The 25,903-nt window shown below is 34.4% G+C and overlaps 1 protein-coding gene across 2 annotated transcripts in view; it reads right to left on the minus strand.

Moving 5' to 3' along the window:
- PLOD2 (procollagen-lysine,2-oxoglutarate 5-dioxygenase 2) overlaps positions 1-25,903 on the minus strand; it is a 67,174-nt gene that overhangs the window by 1,244 nt on the left and 40,027 nt on the right. The window contains exons 5-19 of one of the 2 annotated variants that reach the window (XM_026701579.2): positions 24,626-24,738; positions 22,987-23,050; positions 21,040-21,137; positions 20,707-20,808; positions 17,399-17,524; positions 15,793-15,914; positions 14,052-14,156; positions 12,543-12,668; positions 9,916-10,057; positions 8,810-8,872; positions 6,128-6,241; positions 5,893-5,958; positions 3,877-3,981; positions 2,716-2,862; positions 959-1,084 (exon numbers count right to left, since the gene is read on the minus strand). In XM_026701579.2, the coding sequence (XP_026557364.1) occupies positions 959-1,084; positions 2,716-2,862; positions 3,877-3,981; positions 5,893-5,958; positions 6,128-6,241; positions 8,810-8,872; positions 9,916-10,057; positions 12,543-12,668; positions 14,052-14,156; positions 15,793-15,914; positions 17,399-17,524; positions 20,707-20,808; positions 21,040-21,137; positions 22,987-23,050; positions 24,626-24,738 (1,619 nt within the window). The remainder of the gene's footprint in view (positions 1-958; positions 1,085-2,715; positions 2,863-3,876; positions 3,982-5,892; positions 5,959-6,127; positions 6,242-8,809; positions 8,873-9,915; positions 10,058-12,542; positions 12,669-14,051; positions 14,157-15,792; positions 15,915-17,398; positions 17,525-20,706; positions 20,809-21,039; positions 21,138-22,986; positions 23,051-24,625; positions 24,739-25,903) is intronic. The other variant, XM_026701580.2, reaches the window with a different exon arrangement.

Raw genomic sequence — 25,903 nt, forward strand, 5'->3', positions numbered from 1 at the left:
CATTTTCCTTGTGTTAAAATTAGATGATATACAGATTTTATCCAGTAATTACTTTCTTGACTTACAACTCTAATTCCACCCACCCCCACCCTACTAGACAAAGTAGTTGAAACCGAGTTTTGAAAATAGATTAACTATAATACAATGAATTTTAACATACATAAGGGGGACCTTGCAGTTTATATCCAACATAGTAGGTGACTCAAAGTCAGTCATTAGCAATCACCTTATCTTCTTGTAGAAATAAAATGATCAAATACCCATTTTTGGTCACCAAAAGAAAGCAGTTGCATTCACAAGAATGAATGGCTACTGACAAGCTAAAGGTGAATGAAACAGTCCATTTGGCCATAACTAACAGAATAATAGAGTTGGAAGGGACCTTGTAGGTCATCTAATCCAACCCCCTGTTCAAGCAGGAAACCCTATAACATTTCTGACAAGTGGCTGTCTAGTATCTTCCTAAAACCACCCACAAGTTCTAAATGCATTCTGTTCTATAGGTTGATTGCTCTCACTGTCATAAAAATTCTCCTTATTTCTAGGTTGAATCTCTCCTTGATCAATTTCCATCCATTGTTTCTTGTCTGGCCTTTGAGTGCTTTTGGGAAGTTTTACCTTCCAGGGAGTTTTGGGGAGTTTTACCCATTTATTTCCTAAAGTGGAACTTCAAAAAAAAAAAAAAAACCAGGCCCTATCAGTAGTACTATTTTCATACTGGACATCTTTATTAGCAATACAGTCTATTACTTATTTCAAAACTTAATATAATAACATGATTGAACATTAAGTCTCTGTACTTTAGTGTTTTACAAAAGCCTAGTCCAGAACCAGCTTTCTGATTGTTGGATCAGTTTCTTATGTTAATCTTCCAGCAGATATCCTACAAATAGTTGTGTGGAAATGAGCTAGAGTTTGAAAAAACAGCATCAGTTCCCTGGATGCAAGCTAAACTTACTTGAAAATCTTCTCCTACTTTGTTAAGGGCAATGTTGATGGTAAATGTTGATGAGTCATGGTGAGGTCTGAGAGCGCGCTGTCTTTCAGTAGTATATTTCACAACAAAATTCAACAAGGCATGACCCTGGAAAAAAAAAGACATGAAGAATTTCTTCATGAAGAATTTAAAAGGTATACTGTAACTTGTCATGAGGGGATCAATCAGTTTTGGATGCTCCATGACTGGAGGTTTTTAAGAAGAGATTGGACAACCATTTGTCTGAAATGTATAGGGCTTCCTGATTGATCAGGGGTTGGGCTACAAGTCCTCCAAAGTCCCTTCCAACTCTGTTATTCTGTTAATTGAGCAGCCACACAAACAAACACACCCACAACATTGGTGATGGGGTGTGATTATTGCTCCTTTGGATGATAAGTTCAATTTATTTATCTTCTTGAATTGCACTTCTCCACTTTTGTTGTTTTTCTTTTTAATGCAAACGCTGCAGGTTAACCTCTGTTATATTACTATTACTACTAAGAATGTTGCTATTATTATTTATGAATAAGTAATATCCATAAGTAATAAAGTTATTCATATTCAGATGAACCCACTGTATAATCTGGGAGTCCTCCTGGATGAATGACTTCTGTTCAAGGAGCATGCGACAGTCAGGAGAGCTTTTATTCAACCATGTTGTGTACCAATTTAACTCCTTCCTGGATCAAGAGGCCTTTCTTTCTGTCATTCATGCCATGGTTGTCTCCCATATGGACTACTGCAATGCACGCCACAGGAGGCAGATGGTACAGAATACAAATGTGTGACTAGTTTTAGGTGTCCCTAAAATTGCACACATAACACCTCTGTTCCATGAGCTGTATAGGTTGCCAGTTTGCTTCCAACTCCAATTCAAGATGTTGGTTATTACTGTTAAAGCCCTTTATGGCATAGGACCATGTTACATGAGGAACTGTTTTGCCTCTATTTCATCAACCCTTCACTACCAGACAAGCAGGGAGGGTACGTTGCATACCCTATCAGTTAAAGAATTTTGACTGGCAGAGTTTAGGAAGAGAGCCTGTTTGTTGCCCTATGGAACATATGACCTGCCTCTCCAAGTGACATGGGGAACTAAGAGTGGCATGCAATCCTCAGGGTGGTTGCTGGCTTGAGGATGCTACCTCCATCTTTTTCAAATTTTGTAATTCTTAATTTTTAACTTTTTAAAATGTTATTTTGAATATTTTTAAGTACATTTCTTTCTATGTTTTTTTTATTTATAAGCCACCCAGAGTTACTTAAGTGAGGTGGGCAGAGCAGAAATAAGATTAAACAAATAAATAAATCCTCAACAGTATGACTTAATTATTCAGTTTATTTATCTACTAAAAAGAACAATTTCATAATATATTATTATCATTGTTTAGCTTGTGCTTTAGAACATGAATAATTTGCTTTTTTTCATGAAGAAAAGGGTAAATCGGTAAATACAGAGACAACATGAGTAGGGTTCAAAATCACTGCAGTCCTGTCTCACTTGTAACCACATATGCTTCCAGTAACAAAGAGAGACTGGGCAAGGGCGAACAGGCCCAGTGATACCACTCTTTGCATATTTGGACTCCAAACCCTCAGAATAATTAAATGAGACACAAATAAATTTCCTTAAATATCAGCCATAAGTTATTAATAAATCAATTCAAGCTTTAACATATGAAAAATTAAGAGTTTAAACTATGTTCTACTCTATTAAGTTTTAAAATTTAACTTGCCTTTGTATAGTAGCCAGCAAATACTTTTAGGGTTACAGGTGCTATGAATTCTCTGATAAAATGCAACCACACATTTTCCAGGCCAATTTGCTTCATGTGAATGTCATCTGTTGGAACATTTTCATAGCCTCCAGAAATGCGGCTATCCTAAAACAAGATGTAATGTAGCATATTTTATATGAAATGTTTCATCTCTTTTATTACTACAGCTATAAATAAAGGAACATGAATCTTTGTAATTATTAATTCTTAACATACGCCAATATCTAGAAACAAAATACTGATTTATCTAGAGCATAGTATAGAGTATAGCTCAGTTTTTTTTACAACCAAATGGCAGTTGCTGTTCATATCAGTTTTATTGTGTAATCTACAATAGAGGACGAAAAACATTTTTCCATTAAACTTTTTGATAGTTAATACTATACTTTTATTGTAAATTAGCATGAGAGTTTGATAGCCAGTATAAAAAATTCAATACTTTCAGTTCTAAATAAACCTTTATAGTTGTAAACTGTCAACTGATTAAAGAGTTTTTGGATTATTAATCATCCATTTAATAAACACACTAACTTCCTTTAAAAGAAGTGTTTCTTCTTTATTAAATTTTATATTATACCCTTGTGGGTTGCTATAAAAGTTTAGTATGCATTTTATGTAATGTAATCCGAATCAAGCTAAACCCTTATGTGATTATACAACAAGTGTTATACATAGAATCTCACTTAGTATTGTCTACAGAGACTATTAAATCTTTAAGAGAAGAAAAGAGAAGAGTTTTTCAGCCAGAGATTAAACTTGATGCAAAACTCCATGCAAAAAATAATCATATATTTATGAATAACTATTAAATTAACAATTAAAAATTGCAGCCAACCTTAAAGCAAAGGACATATTTCTGATGTTCCTCAATATCACAGACATTAATAAAGTTCTTCCATTTCTTTTCTGGCCTTTGTTTATGGGCTTTAGCAATGAACCAAGTGGCTAAAACTGGATATCAGAACCCAATAGGATCTTCCCTAACCTCATGCACTAACCACATTCTGCCTTAGCTGTCACATAACTTGATTTTACTTAGCTTATATCAGCATTATGAATTTTAAAGCTGCTATTAAAACTAAACATAAGTTCTAAAAGTGTCCATGAAGTGATTCTTACATGATGTTTTCCACCAGACCACTGGCCAAAGTGTTCCATTTCCTCTACTAGTTCATTGCAGGCTGTTTCAGAAAATATGGGGAACCAAAACACATCTGGGCAGGGCTATAAGTTAGAAATAAAATGCACATACATTACAATGGACAGCATTTGGCACTCTATGCATTATTTGATAAGGCAACCACTCATATTTTTTATTAGTACAGCAGGGATTTTATAGTTTACAATTTTGTACCAGCTCTCGCTTACAATTGGAAAATATATGTCATTTCTTGTCTTGTACTTGGTGCATTTAATAAAATAAAATAAATAAAATAATACTTTATAATGCACTAGACCAGCTATATAATTGCTCTTGTGTAAAATATATAATTATCTGGGAGGAAAGGCCATTTCAGTGGTGGCTTGGGTCTGCTTCCATGAAGTAGTTTCCTCTCAGATGCCCACAAATATGTAGCCTTACTGTCCTTCTTATGTTTGAGCAAGACACGTATTTCTTTTCAAAAGCCTGAATTAAGTCTATGAGACCAGCAGTTACAATAATCTGTACCAGGTTGAATTATTCTGAAATGTGACTCTGGTGACTCTACATTTGGGCTGTGTAAATGTTTGGAAAGAGATTATTTACAACATATGGGAATCCATATGAAACAATGATCTCTGAAACACTAAAGCAGCGGTATCTTTTCCTGGTTTCATGCAACTTTTTGTACATCTCCACATGCAAGTACCATATGCGAGACACAGCCACATTTTATGCATGCTTTGAAAGGAGGGGTTTTTATATACCGCCCTCCCAAAGCTGACTAAAAATGCTTCCAGGATGTGAGATTTTTCATGCACATTGCACATTAACTGCAGTGTTTGCTGAAGTTACCCTGCCTGAAATATATTCAGGGCTGACTTGAAAAAGCTCTAGGCTGGGTAGTTTCAGCCAGAAATTCTCTGACTGCTGCAACATTTTCTTAAGTTGCCTAGCAGAGAAACATACTGGTTGGTGCTGACCCTGGTTCATCTTCTGCAAGAAAAGTCCTGTAGGGAGAAAGCTGACAATGAGTGTAGACCAGTGCAAAGCAACAAGGCTGCTTCTTGGTTAGAAACAAAGGGCCAGAACATAGGTGTTTTGTAATGAAAAGCAAGAGCATCATGAAATTTTTCAGGATAGATTTGAAGAAGTCCTTTACTCAGTGTTTGCTTTTCTGTTGCCAAAACAAAGCTCTCATTTCAAAGGGTGTATTGTCCTACCATGTTAGAAAACAACAACAATGCATCTTATATACGCTCACAGGGTGACTTTTTCTAGACTTAGGGTCAGATTGTGTTGTGAAGAGTCATATTGTATGTTAATGGTAAACTGAATGGTAACGTAACTGTGGAGTCTTTGGTGCTCTCTTAGTTTGATTGCAGAACAAACAGTAGCAGAAATGTGATTTCTGCTTTATTTTGGAATGAGAAGGAAGGTAACATATACATTAAGTTCCCTAAATTCAAACCAACTATACTTTTGTAACTATAGCATATGACAAAATGTTTCCACTTGGTTTCCCTGAAACACCACAAGACTCTCTGCACTTAACAATATAAACTTATGTACAAATACAGATTCCCATATAACATATGTAATTTACATGTGGTTGAATTTTCAACAAACCAGAGAGTACCAGGGAATGAATTGCTGTTCTTGAACCTTTTTCTCTCATCAGATGTCACCACACAGAAACATTTTTCTATCACTCTCCAGAGAGATTGGACGGGGCTTGATCTTATAGGATTAGAAGGCCAGTTTTGGAAGATGGAGACAGAATTATGAATTAAAGTTTTCCTAAATATTCCTTTTCCTAGATATTCCTTTTCAAAAACCACATAACAATGACTATACAAACATGTCAACAGGATACTCTTTAAGCATCAGTAAATAAATAATACTCTCCATATTAAACCTACAGAACAGCAGAACTCTTAATCATGCTTTAAAATTCCATTGTAATAATTTAATTGAGGAAAATTTCTAATTACCTGTTCTACTATACTTTCAGTAAAAATTTTTGAGTAGTTGGGATTTATGTAATTTTCCTTCCAATCCTGCAAAATATAATTTGAAAAAAAAAGATAATACGTGAATTATTTTTAATGTTTTTCAAAGCTCAAAGAATCAAATAATTTTTCACACTTAATACAGATAGTCAGTATAACCAAATGATGATTTCACACACAAGTCTGATAATTATTTAATTCGTAATTCAATACATACCACGGGATTTTCAAAGATCTGCCAGAGGTCATTGTTGTAGTGAGAAGTATTGTAGTTAGCAGTTGATACAAGTCTCCCAAATTCATGTCTGTTAGTGAGGTACATAAATATTCCCTATTATTAAAGAGCAGAGAAAATATGTTAGTTAATATATATATAATGATTTAAAATATTGAAAAAAACTATCAGCTACTTACAGATCAAGGTCATTGAAATCAATGGGGCTCAAACTATAATTTATTTGTGTTCACAAGATTACTTTATATTTTTCCCTTTGTTCATACTTTTGCTTGTTCAACCAAAGTGCGGCCCTTCACATCTTTAAATCAGTACAACTTATTTGATGGGAAATAAATGGGTTAACACTGTAAATTGACTGTCCTTAAGAAGTGAGCAAGCATGGATTCTAACATGTATACAAATTATTCAGTTCTCTCTCATATGTAGCATGTATTTGCAGTCAAAAGCAATAATAGTTTGTTGTACCCTTCTGTTACAAAAATACACCACACCACTGTCCAGTTTTATGTTCCATTACTTTTGATGGGAAGCATTACCATAGAACTGGAGAAATGCAGTGGTAGCACATGCTTCTAACACAGGTGTATTTAAAAGTATGAGATTATGTCTCATAGAAAATGAAAAAAAAAAAACCCACTACAAGCATTCTTTGTTATTATAGCACAAAAGAGCTGCAATTGATATCACAAGATTCAGGAAGAAACCTGCTATGGAAGAACAGGTTTTCAGGATCAAAACTAGATAAGAATAATTGGGCAATTTAACTTCAACATAAACCACAATAATGAAAACACTGAGTTATAGCTATAAAAACCCTTATTTTTTCCTGATACCTACTTGAATTTTATTTTGAATTTTATATAGTTCGTGCATTCAACTTCATCTTAATTTTAAAAGTTAACATCTTGTCACTCTATGGGCTAAAAATAAGAATCACTCTCATGCAATATGGTATGGTTTCATATTCATTAACTGAATGACAAATTTAGCATTTCAAAAGCAGATAAAAGTGATATAAAATATATTAGCCTCAATGAAAAATTATCCAAAATCCCATCGAATTTTATAATTGAAATTGCACTGTAATGAAATATAATAATCTACATCTGCTGTTATTAGAACAATGACTTAAAATGTATGTAAAATGTAATATAGTTTGATTCCATCACTGGATGAGCAAATGCTTTGGTTTTGATTTTAATATATAATTTGCACTTCCTTAGCCAATTTATGATTATATCACAATAATATTTGAACAGCTTTCTAAATTCAGAGACCTATTCTTTAATTTAAAAAACCTATATGAAAAGTTAATATTAAAGAAACAGTCCAGAATTGTATATATTAATAAAATGCTATAATGGTAGCTGTTTTGAAAAACTGTACATACAGAATTGAATACACTATGTAATATTTATAGAATTGTATGCATTAAAATAAGTTTATAAGGAATAATATGAAACAAAAACTAGGAAAAACTGATTGAATTGAATTGTATGCATTAAAATAAGTTTATAAGGAATAATATGAAACAAAAACTAGGAAAAACTGATTGAATTGAGAGTAATTTATATAATGTTGATAAAAGGGATTTAGACATATTTTAAACTGAATGGACATGAAAATCCACTTTTGGCAATAACACTATAAATATGTAGATATCTTAATAGTTTCATAAAAATACATATCATACCAAACAAAAGTAGTTTGTATATTAGTGCAATAATAAAGTTTCCAAGAGTATTTTAAAGGAAAAAATTCAAAAAGATATTTACTTGTGTGTTCCATATATGATATCCTAAGCTCAGTAGCGTGCTGGTAAATATTTAAGAAATAAGTCTACTGTCTCTAGTTTCCATGCTACACTGTGTTGCTAACAGATTGCTAGGCATCCTGGCTCAGCTTTGCTCTCAACCAGCTTACAGAATTCCAGAAAAGTTAACAAATAGTTATTGTGACCAGAGCAAGCCAGCTCTGAAACACAACTGTCTAAGAAATCTTATAGCGTCTCTCAATAAGAACTAACGAGGGCTGATGGGAAATGTAAGCAGCTTACAACCTAATGCTGGTAGTTACAGCACTAATACGTGGCATCACCACCACATCACCACTTTATTAGTATCAGAAAGGAAGTATCAAGACATGTCTAAAAAACTAGCTAATATATCACTATGTAATCAGTAGTAATAACTGCTCCTTTCCACCATTTATTTCTGTTGATTGTTTAGATCTGTTAACCATATTGTATCTGTTAACCTCACTGTTAGGCAGCCTGTAGTTCTAGAATGTCGTGTCTTTCAGTTTCCCTTTCTGTAAACTATATTTCTTGATTAAATCCCCTAACGCATTTTTAATAACCAAACAGTGTCTGTCTTAAGTTTAATATGCAGGGTGGGGGGGGATGTATCTTCTCCAACATTTAGAAACCCTTTAAAAATTCAGTGAGCCCTCCATGCCTATTCTTGCCCTACAACCAACTTAGTTTTTAAAAACCAATATTATTGAGTATACCTCGCACTTTAATATATTTCATGGCTTTACATGATATAGACGAAGTTGTTTGTAAAAACTGTAGACGTGGGCCAGAATGCTGAAGACATTTTTTTTTTTAAAAAAAGGATATATCGCTTGTATTGAAATAAATGATCAAAAATGTGAAACCTTTGGGGGGCTGAGCATATGGAAGGTCTCCACAGAAGGGGAGTCTTTTTCCCTCTGTATGGTCTAAAATGAAGGAGGAGAAGCAGCACATCAGTTGACCTTTCGTTGCTCTCTTTCACATTGTTAGAGCTGTATTAGGATTTCCGCTGCCATGTTAGATAAACAACATTCTTTAATCAAAAACTGGTAAAGGATTGTTACAAACAACATGCAGCTTCAAGCAAAGCTACTAAGTATAGGTTAAAAACTTGATCTGTCAGCTCTTGATGTACTGCAATTTAAAGAAAAAAAATGTGCTGAGCCACAGAACAAGGGTGTTTTCTTCTTTTTCATGAACCATGAAAGGGAGTTAGATTTAATGAACATGAGCACATGTGCACAAGCATAGACTGTTAAAACTGATGCCAGAAAGTTGCAAACAAGATGATATTGACTGAGGTATTCTGTACAATGAGTATGAATAAAATAAAACCATGCCTTGTTAAAGAAGGGAAAAAAATTTAATACTTGCCAGCTTTTCTTGTTCAAGACAGCAAAATTATTTTTCAATGCTACATTGCCTGGAAATAGCTGTCATATGTTTCTGCTCTGGAACTGATGTAAATATCAGTACAAATTACAGATTTACAGTTGTATTCCAGTGATATTCACATGTGATCTTACAATATTACCATCCATTCAATACTATTAACAGTATTATTGCTTTTGTTTGATAAAATTTAATCAGCTTTACAATCATAAAATTAATGGTAATTCTACAATGCAACACTGGGACATTAGTACAATCCACTAATGTACTAATATGTATATAATGTATAGCGTTGGAGGTATTTTTTTAGCTAATAATAATTTCAATTTATAAAATGGCAAATAACTATCTATAATTATACCACATGGAGTGGATTTCTGATTCATTATTTTAAAAAATAATTTTGCATCCAAAACTGGGCAGCCTAATTACAAATATTTAAGAATACTATGAAAATAATTTCTTTTAAATTAAATGGCTGCCAAGTTGAACAAAAGCTCAAAAAATTGGCTAGTACTTTCTTTTGTGAAAAGAAAAAAAAGGTGACAATCAACTTGGAGTATCACATGCATCTTACCATTTCCCTGGCATTCCTGCACATAGCCATATCAGAATCCAGCCTTTCACGAGAAAAATAATTTATTTCCTTCATCTCAGATCTGAGAGTCTGTCCTTTGATCAAGTATATGTTAGCCACATAAGGGACATTCCAGACACCTCTATGAGGGGCAAAATGGCAAAATGATTGGAATTGAAATAGTCATTCAGTTCAGCAAAGTTTTGGACCCAAATCCCCTTGCTTCTCTCTTAATACTGTCAAATACTGTCAAACTTCAACTATGATTTCTACTTAATATGAAGTGTAAAACTATAGTTAAAAGCTTTGGAATGCATCAAGAAGATACCCAGCTTCCTGATTGATTAATATCCTGATTTCTTCCAAAAGGGTTAACTTTAGAGATGATTAATTGAATAAATTTCCATATAAATTTATTAGGGCAAGTTAAATTCCAACAAACAATATTTCCTCTTATTATTCAGCATGACTTTATTCATTCATCAATTTTCAAGTTGCAATGCTCAGTTTCTATCTTCTATTTGAACATCATCTCACAGTCAATAACTGCACATATATAAAAACTGCATTAGCAGTTAGTTTGCTGTAGTTAGCCTATCAATGAACCAGAATAAAACTATGATAGGAAGACAATCATTTTCATGGTTGTTACTCTGCTTTGGAAGAAGTCCACAAAGCAAGTTTGCATTGCTGAATTTTACAGAACATTCGCTCCTTTCCAAGAAAATCAAGTTCTTGTGGAATATCTGAAAATGAAATGCACATTGTAAACAATTCTGAAATTAATTTCCATAAGTAGATGTAATTTGTTCCATGTTCCAGTATACTACTTCATGCAAAAGCAGTTTTATAAAATTCAACAATCCAAGGGAAACACAAATTATTTTAATTGTAATTCATAATTGAATAAATGTCTACAAATAAAGAGCATTTAATTTTCAATTTGTGACACACAATTATACTTTTTAAAATTAATGACAATTTATAGTTTACAAAAGCACAGTGCTAATAATTAACTTCACATTATTTACATGAATATTCCTTAAAAACCTTTCAGTGAGTATTTGCCACAACTTCCACAAAATTAGTAACTCTTAAATAAATGACCTAACTAGGCAAGAAGGGATTATATCAGAGGTCACCAACCTTTTGGACTTCAGGGACCACCAAACTCATAATTTTAAATCCCAGGGACCACTAACAGGTCCTGTGGGCATGACCTAATTTGTGGGTGTGGCTTGGTGGTCATATGATTGGCTGGGCATGGCTTGTATGTAGATATTATAAATATTGATATAAATATTGATTTTTTTATTAAAAAAGAGCAACTTTTACCCAAAATCAGGCAAAGAAGGCAGGCAGATTGAGTTGCTCACAGAATCACAGATTCATTCTGAGATCGATCAATCTCCATCAGCTAGATCAGTCTGCCACATAAAATTTGCTTGCAAGCAAACTCACAAAATTAACTCACAACACACCATGTATGTAAATATTGAATTTTTTATTAAAAAAGAGCAACTTTTACCCAAAATCAAGCAAAGCAAGCAGGCAGATTGAGTTGCTCACAGAATCATTCAGTGATTTGTCTATCTGCCATTGGCTATTTGAGTCTGTCCCATAAAATTTGTTTGCCATGAGTCTGCACTGAATAATAGAACCTTCAGTCCTAAGGGAGGTTCAGCTGTGCTTAAAAGCAGAGTTAAAGATCTAAAGACTAGCTAGAAAGCAAGAAATCCAACAATTTCCTGCTTCCTAGCTAATCTAAATCTCTCTGCACAGCAGAACAGCTGATAGTCGGAAAAAGGAAAAATAGCAATTTAGCAGGCAAGTTTGCCAGGTAAGGAGTGAGTGGGCAAGGAGGGTTCCTGTGGGCCATGTGGGCGGCACAGCCTTGTGTTTCTGCAAGCCTGGATTAATTGCTTTGGGGGGTGCTCTGGGCCTCAGCCCATCAGTTGGCGACCGCTGAATTATATCACATCCTGTAACAGGCATGATTTGATGGTAATATTGAAAATATTTTGATGTAATCATTTCAAAATTGAAATAGCCCATTTTGATTGTGTGAAGCAATCCAAGCATGAGATAGGCTGTTTTAAATATTTTTAAAATGATCAAGATGTTTTTGAAATACTTAAAAAGGAGCCATGTCACACAGAATTTTTGTTGTTCTTCCGTTACTAAGTTGTGTCTGACTTTTCATGACCCCATGGACCATAGCACACCAGGCCAGCCTGTCCTCCAGTCTCCCAGAGTTTGCCAAAATTCATGTTCATTGCGACTATCATGTTCATGAGACTATCTAATCATCTCACCCTCTACTGTCCCCTCCTCCCTTTGCCTTTCATCTTTCCCACAATAGGTTCTTTTCCAATGAGTCTTCTCTTCTTATTTGGTGGCCAAAGTATTTGAGCTTCATCTTCCACCCAACCCCCCCAAAAATGGCTATTTTAAATTTAACATGACATTGAAATAATTTGCACATATCTTTTTTCTTCATTATTAAAACCTTCAGTAAAAATTGCAACATACATTTAACAAGTTTATTAAAAATGTTTATACTAGATGACCACAAAACAAAAAAATACAATTGCCAGTTAAGATCTTTGAATATAAAGCTAACTTACATTCTGCTTCCTTGGATAATATCTATGTAGTCTTCAGATCGAGCATAATATCCATCAGCACTTAATGCACCCCAAAAGTTAGACCAGAGTTTCCCATGACGTGTTACAAGAGGTGCAATTATTTTTCTGTAAATAAAGTAGAAGGAAATATGACTAGGTTGGAAATTAACAATGGAAGCTAACATAATAGCATTAATAGAATAGCATAATATTCACCCTTGCCCAGGTCATCTCATGAGTGAATTACTGCAGTGTGCTTTAAATGGAGCTGCCCCTGAAGACCATCCAGAATCTATAGTGAAAATGCAGTGGCACAAGCAGTAATGGGCATTTTGCAATGTGCCCATGGCCACTGCTAATTAAGATGTGTTAGCTGTCAATTGTCTTTTGAATGCAATATAAGATACTGGTTATAGAACTTATATAGCACAGAGCTTGATATCTGAGAGACTACTTGTTTCCAATAATTTCTGCCCACCTAGTACATTTCAGTAGTGTGAGTATGCTCCAGGCCCCTCTCTTAAACTTTGCCATCTTGTGGGACCTAGGAGACATGCCTTCTCTAGCCCCACCCTGTGGAACAGGATTTTCCCATAGATAAGTATGGCATCACCTTTCTAAGGGTTCCAGAAAGCTTTGAAAACTTGGATTTGGTCCCAAGCCTATTTTTGTTTGTTTGTTTAATGGCTCATGTTTTGTTTTCTTTATTTTCTTGGGATTCCTTTAGACCATTTTAGTCTGGGCAGACTAATTCAATGTATTTAATTATATTTATGTTTTTTTCTAGTTTTGTATGCTGTCCAAAGTACACTGAAGTTGGGTGGTAAATAAATCTAAATAAATAAATAATAAATAAATACGTGATATTTATAAGATACCAGTATGAATGTATCCTGATAGTCACAGAGGATTCAAATATCTTTGTCCAGAGAAAACTGGAAATTCTATATTGTATCAGGTTCATTCTGGATTCATACACAAAAATTTATGAGCATTACAGAAACAAATAATTATTTGATATACCATAATTTCATAACTGACAGCTAATACATGCTTTGCATGTACTGAATAAGACCTCAGGTATTTACTTCAGCATTTACACTGGAAGTAACTGGGATAGCTAGGAAAATCTTCCAAAGTTTCCTGTCCAAGTAGACCATGCTGGCTGAGATGGATTAATGGTTGCTATTAACTGTTCATTGCTGTATGATGAAATGGATTCTTATATTTAGAAGCAATTTCTTTTCAAATTCAAAAGCTGTATAAATGGTTTTGAATACATTCCTTGAAAAAAATTACTGAGATGGAAATATCTAGCAGACAGTAATCTTAGTGAACAGAGAAGGGGATATTGAAAAATACTAACAGAAAAATGTTAGTATTAGTATTTTCTTTAATGCATACTAAAACTAAAGCTGTTTCAAAAAATCATTAAATATATCTAAACAAAACTTTGAGATTAGACTTAATAATGTTCTTTAACCCAACCAATTTCCCCCTTAAACATACCTATTTTGTTCTATTAGAAGCTTCAGAATATTTGGATTTGTTAAAATAACATCTGCATCAATGCTGAAATAGTAGTCACACTCTTTATTCTGTCGACAAATATCCCTTAAAAATTAAAACAGACAGAAAAGCCATAAGTATTTATAAACAAGCCAACATCTAAATTATTCATGATAGTTTTAGTTTTATGTATGTAGATAAGCTCTGGTAGCTTAAATAGTATAACACACAAGTGTGTGTGTGTGTGTGTGAGAGAGAGAGAGATGATTAATTAAAAAATACAAGCTGTTACAAATCATATGCTAGATAAAGTACTGCAAAAGAAGTTTTCAGCAGTAAAAGCACTGTGGTTTCTCATGGATCTGATAATGAACCACATATGATTCAGAAATGAATTTTGCAACTGTCTGCAAAATTATTTGTCTGCAATAATTATTCCAATGACCTTCACAGTAATCTTAAAACAAGCTATCCAACTTCTGAAATGAGAAAATGACTCAAGCAACATTGAGTCTGCATTAGCTCTTTTCTTGGCTATGACAGAATGTCAGGAAAATGTGGAACCATTACAAAGAAGAACTAAATCATGGGAAAGTAGAAAAAGTAAAAAAGTCTTCTTGGGTTCGGTACATAGGTTGGGTCTTTGAAAGAGTTTCAGAGTTCTGTAACTATATCCTAATTGCATTACATTAGTTTCCAAGATGCCAAGTAAGTCCGGCTTCCTGAAATAATTAAGTTTAAAACGTCCAAAGAGTACAAGCTACAGTACTGATAAAAGACTTTATCACTTGGTGAATGAAATGCCTGCAAGAAAATAACGAAGCTTAGAAAGCACCAAGGACCTCACAAGCTACAATACATTTGCTATTATAGTAGCATTTCAGAGAAGATGTGGAAAGCTAAGGCCAAAGTGGTCCAAATGAAGGTAAGAGCACTTGGGACTGTGACTTCTAAGCTGGGAGAGTAACTCAACAGATCCTAGAAACATCAGAACTCTCTTTTCAAAGGAGTGCAGTGCTAGGAACAACTAAGATAAATAGCAGAACCCTCAAAATGCAGACCTCTGATGTAATAAAAGAAATTGAAGAAGACACAAACCATCCAATGGGTTGAGAAGGAAACCTTTTGTTTAATTTTAAATATACATTTTATTCATACATGTACAAAGATACTGTATCTTCTGAGGATTTTTTATGGTAGAAGATCTGAAACACTCTTTCCAGATATATTGAACTTATGCATATTTTAATAGCTAACCAGGGCAAATCAAGAGAGCTTTATAATCTTGACGTCTTGTTGAATGGAATAACCATATCTATTGGTTCCCTATTTTTGTTGGGAAATGTGCAATTTTATTTCCTTTTTAATTTTTTGCTTCATTGTTTTTACTTGTTTAAATATTTCTGAATATTGAATTTAAAAGACAGTTGCTTTAAAACCTCTTAAAGGTTAGTGAATAAATTGATAAAATAAACAGAAAATAATGAAGTCAGCAGACAGGCTGATGAATAATGCACTCCATCTGCTCTGTTTCAATATACTTCTCTATCATATTAAAAAACATATATCTTAACTATTATGCAATCCCACAAAGAGAAAATGTGTATGAACAAATAACCGAGGTACTTAATTAAAATAATTCATATATATATATGTATTCATGTGAATTAAAACCCTCTAATCAAGAACATTATCTTTCTAATATATGCATTGGAAGGATAAATAATTAAAATTAAATTACATTCCCATGTTCCTGGCATTGGCTTGACTCAGATTTTCTTCAGGTCCAACAATTTTTATAGTTTTAATTATATTCTTGGCTTTATCCCAAAAGTTTTTTATATCCTTTTCATGATAAACCTCCTGGAAATGTTTTAAGAGAGAATTAATGAGAAATTAGTAAAACTATACAAGAACTAAACATGCAGTAAAATAAACAGCAGACAAAATGGAAACTGAAATGAAAACTCTACAAATCTGGAACAGATTAGAAATGGATTATTCTTATTTCAAAATTTTTATGCCAGATTTTTCTGGTATTTAGATGGGAGCAGGAGTTCACTCCATTGAAATCATATGGAGTTATACATACAGAGACAAAAACAGACAGAAATACACATAGACATATGTATTCTAAATATAGACATAATCAGCCCATGAAAAAGATGATGGCCCTTCAACTACATAGTGACAACCACTTTCCCATTCTTCCCATTTATGGATGCTTCTACTGCTGCCTGCAGCCTTAGAATATACTCTCCAAATGCCATTACTTTAAAATAACATTAAAGAAATCGCATCAGCATTGGCTCTATTTTGTCAATTTAATGACATTCAGCAGAAAGTTAAAAAGGTTTTCAGTTCTCAGACCTGATTCTTTGGTAATAGTGGATAATAGGATGTTCAGGGTGCAGATAATAATTCAAATAAAATATCCACCCAGATTGATAACACAATCTCTACTTCCACCCATCCCTACCTTCTGTAGTTAGATTAAAATACATGTAAAAAGTCCCTAAACAGTTGGGCTAAAGAAACATTTAGGATATTTATTTACCTATTTACTTATTAAATTTTTAGAGCAGTTCATCTCAACCAAGTGACTCTGTGTGGCTTACAATTCTAAACTATAAATCAAGTAAAACAAGTAAAAACAATAAAATTGTAAAACATAAAAAATACAATCAGCAGCTGACAATACATCATTAAAGCCAAGATACAGGACCCTAACATATTCCAAAACTCAAGCCTAGGGACTTAGCCAAGTTTTTAGAACTTGGCAAACAGCAATTAGGATTGGAGTCATTCTAATCTTTGGAGGGACAATATTCCATAAAGTAGGGTCTGTACCAGAGAAGAGACATATTTTAGGTCCTGCCAGTCAGCACTTTTTGGATAATGGAATTTGTCACATGCCCAATCTGGTGGAACAAATTGATTACATTTGGATTTGTAAAAAGACAGTCCCTCAGGTAACCTGGTTTCAAGCCATATAGGGCTTTAAAAGTGGCAACTAACACCATGAATTGTACCTGGAAATCCACCAGAACAGCTAATGTAATTGTGAATTTAATACTTCCTTCCATAGATCTCTAGATGTATTCAAAAGAAAGACAAAGGAACATGTACTTCAAGATTTGAAAGGAAAATGCATTGGGGAGACAACAGAAACACAAACTTGAGATGAAATTCTATTATGAACATACATAGTATATGCATATTATATCTCATGTAACAGCAGAATCACATGAAAGTTTAATATTATTTTACTATTAGTCTATATTAAAAATTGAGTCATTATTGATTAATAAAAATTACAATTAAATCCCTATTTATAAAATACTTACATTATTATGAATGAAGATGCTAAGTTTTTCTTTTGCATACTCCAGACTCAATATTCTGTCTAAACACTTTGATAGGAAAGGAGTTGGTTGTTCAATGAAAACACCAATTGTTACTGCTGGAACTTCCTAAAAAACAATAAGAGTAAAGATACAGACCCATGAAAAGGACTGACTTCAAAATCTTTCCTTGTAAGAACAATAAACTACTGTTATGAACCTTGAAAAAAGGCACTCTTTTCTGAATTAGTATTTTCCACACATTATCAAATACTTTAAATTATATCAAAGAACTGATGCATTAAATGTCTTTATAAACTACTATGATAATTAGTTTTGCCTGCAATCCTATAACTACACTGCTCAAAAAAATAAAGGGAACACGTAAACAACACAATGTAACTCCAAGTCAATCACACTTCTGTGAAATCAAACTGTCCACTTAGGTAGCAACACTGATTGACAATCAATTTCACATGCTGTTGTGCAAATGGAATAGACAACAGGTGGAAAGCATAGGCAGTTAGCAAAACATCCCCAATAAAGGAGTGGTTCTGCAGGTGGTGACCACAGACCATTTCTCAGTCCCTATGCTTTCTGGTTGATGGTTTGGTCACTTTTGAATGCTGGCGGTGCTTTCACTCTAGTGGTAACATGAGACGGAGTCTACAACCCACAGAAGTGGCTCTAGTAGTGCAGCTCATCCCAGATAGCAGATCAATGAGAGCTGTGGCAAGAAGGTTTGCTGTGTCTGTCAGTGTAGTGTCCAGAGCATGGAGGTGCTACCAGGAGACAGACCAGTACATCAGGAGACATGGAGGAGGCTGTAGGAGGGCAACAACCCAGCATCAAGACCACTACCTCCACCTTTGTGCAAGGAAGGACTGCCAGAGCCCTGCAAAATGACCTCCAGTGGGCCACAAATGTGCATGTGGCTACTCTGATGGTCAGAAACAGACTCCATGAGGGTGGTATGAGGGCCCGACGTCCACAGGTGGGGGTTGTGCTTACAGCCCAACACCGTGCAGGACATTTGGTATTTGCCAGAAAACACCAAGATTGGCAAATTTGCCACTGGCGCTCTGTGCTCTTCACAGATGAAAGCAGGTTCACACTGAGTACATGTGACAGACATGACAGGGTCTGGAAATGCTGTGGAGAATGTTCTGCTACCTGCAAAATCCTCCAGCATGACCAGTTTGGCAGTGGGTCAGTAATGATGTGGGGTGGCATTTTTTTAGGGGGCTGCACAGCCCTTCATGTGCTTGCCAGAGGTAGCCTGACTGCCATTAGGTACTGAGATGAGATCCTCAGACCCCTTGTGAGACCATATGCTGGTGCAGTTGGCCCTGGGTTCCTCCTAATGCAAGACAATGCTAGACCTCATGTGGCTGGAGTGTATCAGCAGTTCCTGCAAGATGAAGGCATTGATGCTATGGACTGGCTCGCCCGTTCCCCAGACCTGAATCCAATTGAGCACATCTGGGACATCATGTCTCGCTCCATCCACCAACGCCACGTTGCACCACAGACTGTCCAGGAGTTGGGGGATGCTTTAGTCCAGGTGTGGGAAGAGATCCCTTAGGAGACCATCCTCCACCTCATCAGGAGCATGCCCAGGCATTGTAGGGAGGTCATACAGGCACGTGGAGGCCACACACACTACTGAGCTTCATTTTGACTTGTTTTAAGGACATTACATCAAAGTTGGATCAGCCTGTAGTGTTTTCTTCCACTTTAATTTTAAGTGTAACTCCAAATCCAGACCTCCATGGGTTGCTAAATTTGATTTCCATTGATAATTTTTGTGTGTTTTTGTTGTCAGCACATTCAACCATGTAATGAATGTAGTATTTAATAAGAATATTGCATTCATTCAGATCTAGGATGTCTTATTTTTATATTCCCTTTATTTTTTTGAGCAGTGTATTTATCTAGAAATAAGTTCTATTGAATTTCATGGAGCTTAACCATTTAATAGGCACGTATAAGATGTCATAGTAATAATACAAGTACATAGTGTTCAAGTCTTTTATATAATTAAGAAAGGTGTTGATTCAAGTGTTGATTTTAATCTTTCAAATACATAATATAGAATGGCAATCTGGGAGGGAGGAGAGATTATAATTTATTATGTGTGGCTTTCCAATACCAACATCTGCAAAGTGGACTGAGTCCAAAGGAAACTTCTGTGATGTTAAAACACAAAAAGTAAAATATGAATTGAGGTATGTAACTAGGATTACATTTCCAAATCCTTTATTTAAAAATAGATTCTTTATCTTGAAATATTTATTTATGTCAACTGGAAATATTGAGAATTCCCCTATATTTGTTTCAGTTTAATACTATTCACAAAATAAGAATAACAACAGATATGTAATATCTAAACTTTCTAGCTTTGATGAAAGAAGACAAGTTACATTTTCTACAATCTTTTGCAGAATCTCCATTTGATGTCTTCTGGGCTTTGATGGAGGAGGACTATTTCCTCCACCTTTATTAATGTATGGTCCATAAGATCAGAATTATCATGGAAGCATCCACCGGGCTGTTGGGGCAGTATTAAATTTTTGGGCTTAAGAACTCAAAAGAATATTTTTGACAGCCAAAAGAAAATTATTTGGCTTCATGGCGATCCCCATTGTGCCTCAATGTTTTGGCTTACTGTTCTGAGAAAGAGAAGCCATTGAACAGAATTGCAAGTCTTTGAGAACTTATTTTCTACTATTGGGTTCAATTCTGGTTCCTTGAACCAGTTTTGAAGATTTTTTTTTGAGACATTGAACAAAGTCTGTTTTTGGAAGATTCTGCTGATTCTGGTTATTCTCCTCATCTTAGTTAGATGAGAAACATCTGAATCATGTGCAGTAATGAGTTGCCTGCACTTTGTTTGGATGTTGATTTTCTACCTACAATATTGGACTGTACCTTGTCCTTTTTGGTGAAGAGGTAGAAAAAGGGGAAATGGGGAAAAAGTTCCAAAGTGGAGGCTTACAATTTGAGACCGGTAGTATTTATCATGGGCTTGATCCAGGAAGGCTATCATCTCTCTTGAAATGCCAAAGTTTTCCCTAGTAAGCTTTGGAAATAGAAGGCCAGGATTGCCTGATGATTTTACATTCAGTCTTGAAATTCCATATAAACTTATGATTATTTTGACATAACAGAAATCATAAAATGGTAGTTAGATAAAAAAAAGAAAGATGAGAATATTCGTTGGATGCAAGGGTTTGAAAGGAGACAGTTATAGACGACTAGATAATGTATCATTTTTATGCACAGTTCAAGTGCATGCAGCATATACTTACAGACAATGTGGCTATTTCTAATAAATCTGAGTCGCAAACACCACATCCTGTTTCACGAGTCCAGCCATTAGGTATATAATTTCCAAAGTAATTGATATTAAGCTAGGTTAAGAATGAAAGAAAAAACCACAATCAAATCAAATCAACAGATTATCATTTCTAGTTTTTAAATAATATCTATTCACTTAATGGAACAAAGTGAATTTGGCGATGAAATTTCATGAAATGCATTGATCCTTTCTACCACTGTTACTACACTACTAACAAATGAATTTCTATTTTATTGCTCTTATGTGGAAAAGCTCATATTGAAATTAAGTGACTTTCACTTACTTTTGTTGGGCCATTTCCATGAAGAGTGACAGGCAAAGTATCATGTACAGAATTCCTAGCTCTGGCTCTTCCATCTTCAAATTTCAGAAGAACTTCATCTGCAGCCCATCATAAAATTAATAACACATCAACTGCTGGTTACTCAAACAAGGATGATACAACATTCTTGGCAGCTTCCTAAGCATCCATAGAGGATCACCTAATTTTGTAATTTCCTAACTACTCATTACAAAATTCAAAAATACCATGCATATCATAAAAGATATTAAAAAGTCATAGGTATTGAATGTAATAATTACTAAAATATTCAAAGAATAATATTCTAAATCAGTGGTCCCCAACCTTTTTTCTGCCGTGGCCCGGTACCGGCATCACAAAATCATCCGCGGCCCGGTACCGGCTTCAGCACGCATGGCAAGGCAAGCCAAGTGACCGGCCAGCCAGCCATCCCCCGCTTCTCCCTGCCACCTTCAACTCCTCCTTTGTACCTGTGTTGATGGGCTTCATGACGGCTTTGGAACAGTCGCTCGGCTCGCCTTGCCATGCGTGCTGAAAGAATCCTCGCGCCTTAGTTTTGTTTGAAGCCACCCCCCCCCCCATGAAACTAAGGCGCGAGGATTCTTTCAGCACCTAAATGCCGCTTTCTACCCGGAAAAGCTCACCGGAAGCACTTTTTCATCAAAACAAGATGGCGGCGCCCAGCAAACCGGAGGCCCGGTAGAAATTGTTCCACAGATCGGTACCGGTCCGGGGACTGGTGGTTAGGGACCCCTGTTGTAAATGAATAACTCCACTGATTTTTCTTAATATTAAGGAATCTGATGTCGTTTCCCCTTCCCCTTTTTGAAAGGAGGGGGGAATTAACATCTATTCAGAGTTTTCTCAAATTCTGTGGAAAATTATAAATTAGCATTTTTTTTGTCCTCATCTGTTCCATTCTTTCTTCTATTCCTATGTCTATTGCCAGGAAATGAAAATGTGGATGATTTGAAATTAGTTTTTTTTAAACCTAGAATTAATGTTCAATTAATTCCAAGCCTTCTTATTTTGAGATTTAAATATTGTGGGTAAATAAGTGAAACATACACCAACACAGTGAAACTCTGTTATTTATGACCAATAATTTCATATAAAATTTTGAAATATTCAAAGGGGAGCTTAACTTTAAAATTTGTGATGCAATGTAGCATTCTCATATTTCCAGCATTCTCTCTCAGCACTTATGAAAACTAAAAGAGCCTTCCATGTTGATGCAATTCCCAAGAAGACCTGTTTCTCAGCTCTGGCATATGACTAAGATAAGAGATGGTGACAGGAAATCATGTATATTGCAACAAATGTGAACTCTTTGGCACCTGCATTATAATGCTGCATCCAAGCATCATGTAGAGGTTATGTAGTTAATATAGTTAAATGGTAGATGTTTTGTCATGATACTATAGTGCATGCTTGGTTATTTTGATAAAACATGCACTGCTGCAGATTCCCGCGTAAGAGACACTAGGAAAATCTGAAGCTATATGAAGTGCTTCATGGAGACAAATAGCATTTCTTTTTTTCTTCAACTATGAAAATCATTTTATATCCATTTCTTCAATCAGGCAAATCTAAATCACACAGACTGAATTCCATATCATGTGCAAGAATTACAACATTGGCAAAGAAGAAGCAATAATTGTATTGTTTGTAAGCCACTTAGAGTCACCTTCAAATGTGATGGGCAGCATATTGAATGAATGAATGAATGAATGAATGAATGAATGAATGAATATTTCATCACTTAATATGTATTGGTTTTTTATTGTAAAAGAAAGTAAATATAGTCTCCGTGTTTCATTAAACAACTTCAGCAATCTTTTTCGTCCTTGGAAAGAAATAACAATATTGAACAGAATTACTATGTAGAGAACAAAAAGTTGAATTCTTCTCTCTCCTTAACATACATACCAACAGCTCCATTTAGGGTCTGGAAAATATTGCATTTGTGATCCAAGGTAATATTGATACGTTCCTAAAGTACAAGAAGAAAAAATATGGTAGAAATGGCTCTATAAAGATCTGTATAAAAGTAAATTCAAATAATGTTAGATAATGACCAGATGTATCACTGGCAATTCTTTTAAACAAACACACACACACAATTTCTTTTGCAATGTTCCATATATCATCATATTTATAATTCATCATGTCATCCAGACTTACCCTCATCAATAATATATACTTTGTTAAGACATTGTTTATATGTCACTAATACCAGAGATTTGCTTTCTGTTCAAAAAGCCAAGACAAGTTCATGACTTTTCAGAGAATAATGACTTTGCAGTATGTAATACAAGAATATCTGCCAAATAACGCTAACAGATTACCATCTTTAAAAGATCAGAATATAAAGTTGAAACTAAACTATGGTACATACACAACAGGATAGTTAAGACTGTTACATAAAATAGCCCTGCTTATTGGTATTTTTCTAAAAAGAGCAGCAAGGCCCATTTCTAGAATCCATAGATCCACCTAAGTTCAAATCAGTGAAACAGCCATAACATAATTTTAGTACCAATTCCATTCCATTTAAAAATCTTCACATAGGGAAGGAAAAATCATTTCTTAGGTTGAAGTCTACGTCCCATTTTCAAAATATAATAGGATTCAGTAAAACACTATATTTTTCTTCCTGGAATCTATTAAGTCAATTGTCCCAGAGTTAAATGTTATATTCTGAATCTTTTAGCAAAATTGATGGAAATGCTAGAGGCTGCATCTAAAGACTTTAGAGAGTAGACATTATATATCCCTAATCTAAATCTTAACAACATGCATTATTACAACCACATAACATGAGCAGTTGCATGAGAATGATCTCAATAATCATATCCATAATACAGTACAAAACATTCCAGTTTTCCCAATGATTTTTAACTGACTTCAAGTATATATCCTTGAGCATAGGAATTACATACACCAACTCCATCAAGAAAAATTGAATTCAGTTCCATCAGATTAGTGAACATAATTATTTCTAACTGAAGCAAAAAGATTTTTTACTATAATTATTTAACTAACCGTTCAAATGCAGAAAGCTGCACTGCAAAAACGGTTAAATTTTTATGGTTAACATTTGAGATAATTCTGTCACAAGTCCTGTTTTCTTTCTTCCTTCTCTCTTTTTTCTTGCTTTGTATAAAAATTCATCTGATTATATTCCATGCATCTAAAGAAGCAGGCTGTAATCTACAATAGTTATAGGATAATACTTTTATTTGCTTTGTAACAGACAGTGTTACAACTCAAAACCAGATTGGATTCAACCAAGCTATGAACATGATAATTTAATCTATAACATGTCCCTAGCTGACAAGTGATTGAAATCAGTTCACAAGGTTGCTGACTCTTCCATTCTAAGAGTTTTCACTCATCTACATCATGTGACTTAGAACAGAGATCTTCTTGCTGGAAACATTGTAGAAACGATTTTTACTTGTTTAAAAGTAAAATTTATGTGAACTGCCCCCAAATATAGGTTTAATACATATTATCTTCAGAACCTTGCAATCATTGAATTGATTGCTGATCAAGTTCTACTTACCCTCTTCAGTGGATCAATATAAATTTTTGTATAAAAAAGCTGATCATCATCACTATCTTGGAGGTCCCATTGTTGAACAATATCATTTACATTCTGTGAATAGCCAATGAATCCTGAAATATACCATAAAAAAATTGATATTTTCTAGGACACCTACCATTAAACTGTAAGAAAATTCTAAAAACATTTTTGGAGAAGCTGTACCCAATTTCTTGCTGGAGATTTCTTGATATTTATTTCTTGAAATGCATTCTGGTCTTCTGATTTCTTGCTCCTAAATAGAAAAACTATTCTAGGTATCATTCTAGTTCTGCTATTGTTTGAAAGAAACAATCAGAGATATGTTTGACCTCGGGGAGTGGTAGATGTGGCAAGCTCAAAATCATTCATGTTGGGGATACCTGTGGTGGCCTGAATGGTCTGTCAGTGAAAGCAGAGCTTCATTTTCACTGGCAGAGGCACTGCAGGCTGGTCCTTCGTTGTTCCCAGGGCAGCCCTAAGGGGCCAGTTCTAAGCACCCCATGGGCTAGATCCAGCCCGTGGGCCTTGAGTTTGACACCCCTGATCTACGTCAATAGAAATACGTTATATAAAATGAGCAAAGAAAAAAAAAGTGGGACTTTCTTAAATATAAATGTGCATAGAATTTTAGCATACCATGCTGTAAACAAGAACACATTGTAAATCTTAGCCAGTGTAAGAGTTAAGAAATCTCATATAAAACTTAAATGGGAGGACTAGGGATTGAAAGATGTATATACAAGTCTGGTTAACAGGATCTCAGATTTTTTTTTCTGGTAAATTAGTAGTAACCCAATCTTATATGTCAGCCTTATTTATTAGCAAAGTAATTTATATAGTTTAAAATCTTTATATTCAGCACAAGTTCTCTTGAAAGTCTTCAAAAAAACTTTTTGCAAAGATGATTCAGGTTTTCAGAATAACAAATATAAACCACAGCATGTCATTCAAATAAACAATATTGTTTATATAAGCAAATAATAATGGAGATAACCTACAGGTGCACATTGTATAAATCAAATCTTTCCTAATGAATTCTGTTGTTGATTTATGGTTTGTTTTCCTAAGATCAAGTACAAAAATAGCCCACAAAAGTTCCATATTCTATCATTCCTATTGCAAATGAAATAAAAGCAGTGTGTCAAATAGCCTGTGAGCTTAATTCACCTATTATTTATTCTTGAAAAGCTTTATAACAACAAAAATCAGTATAACAATTGACTGCCTACTTCTGCTCTAATGATATCATCAGTTGAT

Source organism: Pseudonaja textilis, chromosome 4, assembly GCF_049901715.1.
Source record: "Pseudonaja textilis isolate UNSWEBS1 chromosome 4, rPseTex1.2, whole genome shotgun sequence".
NCBI classification, from domain to species: domain Eukaryota; kingdom Metazoa; phylum Chordata; class Lepidosauria; order Squamata; family Elapidae; genus Pseudonaja; species Pseudonaja textilis.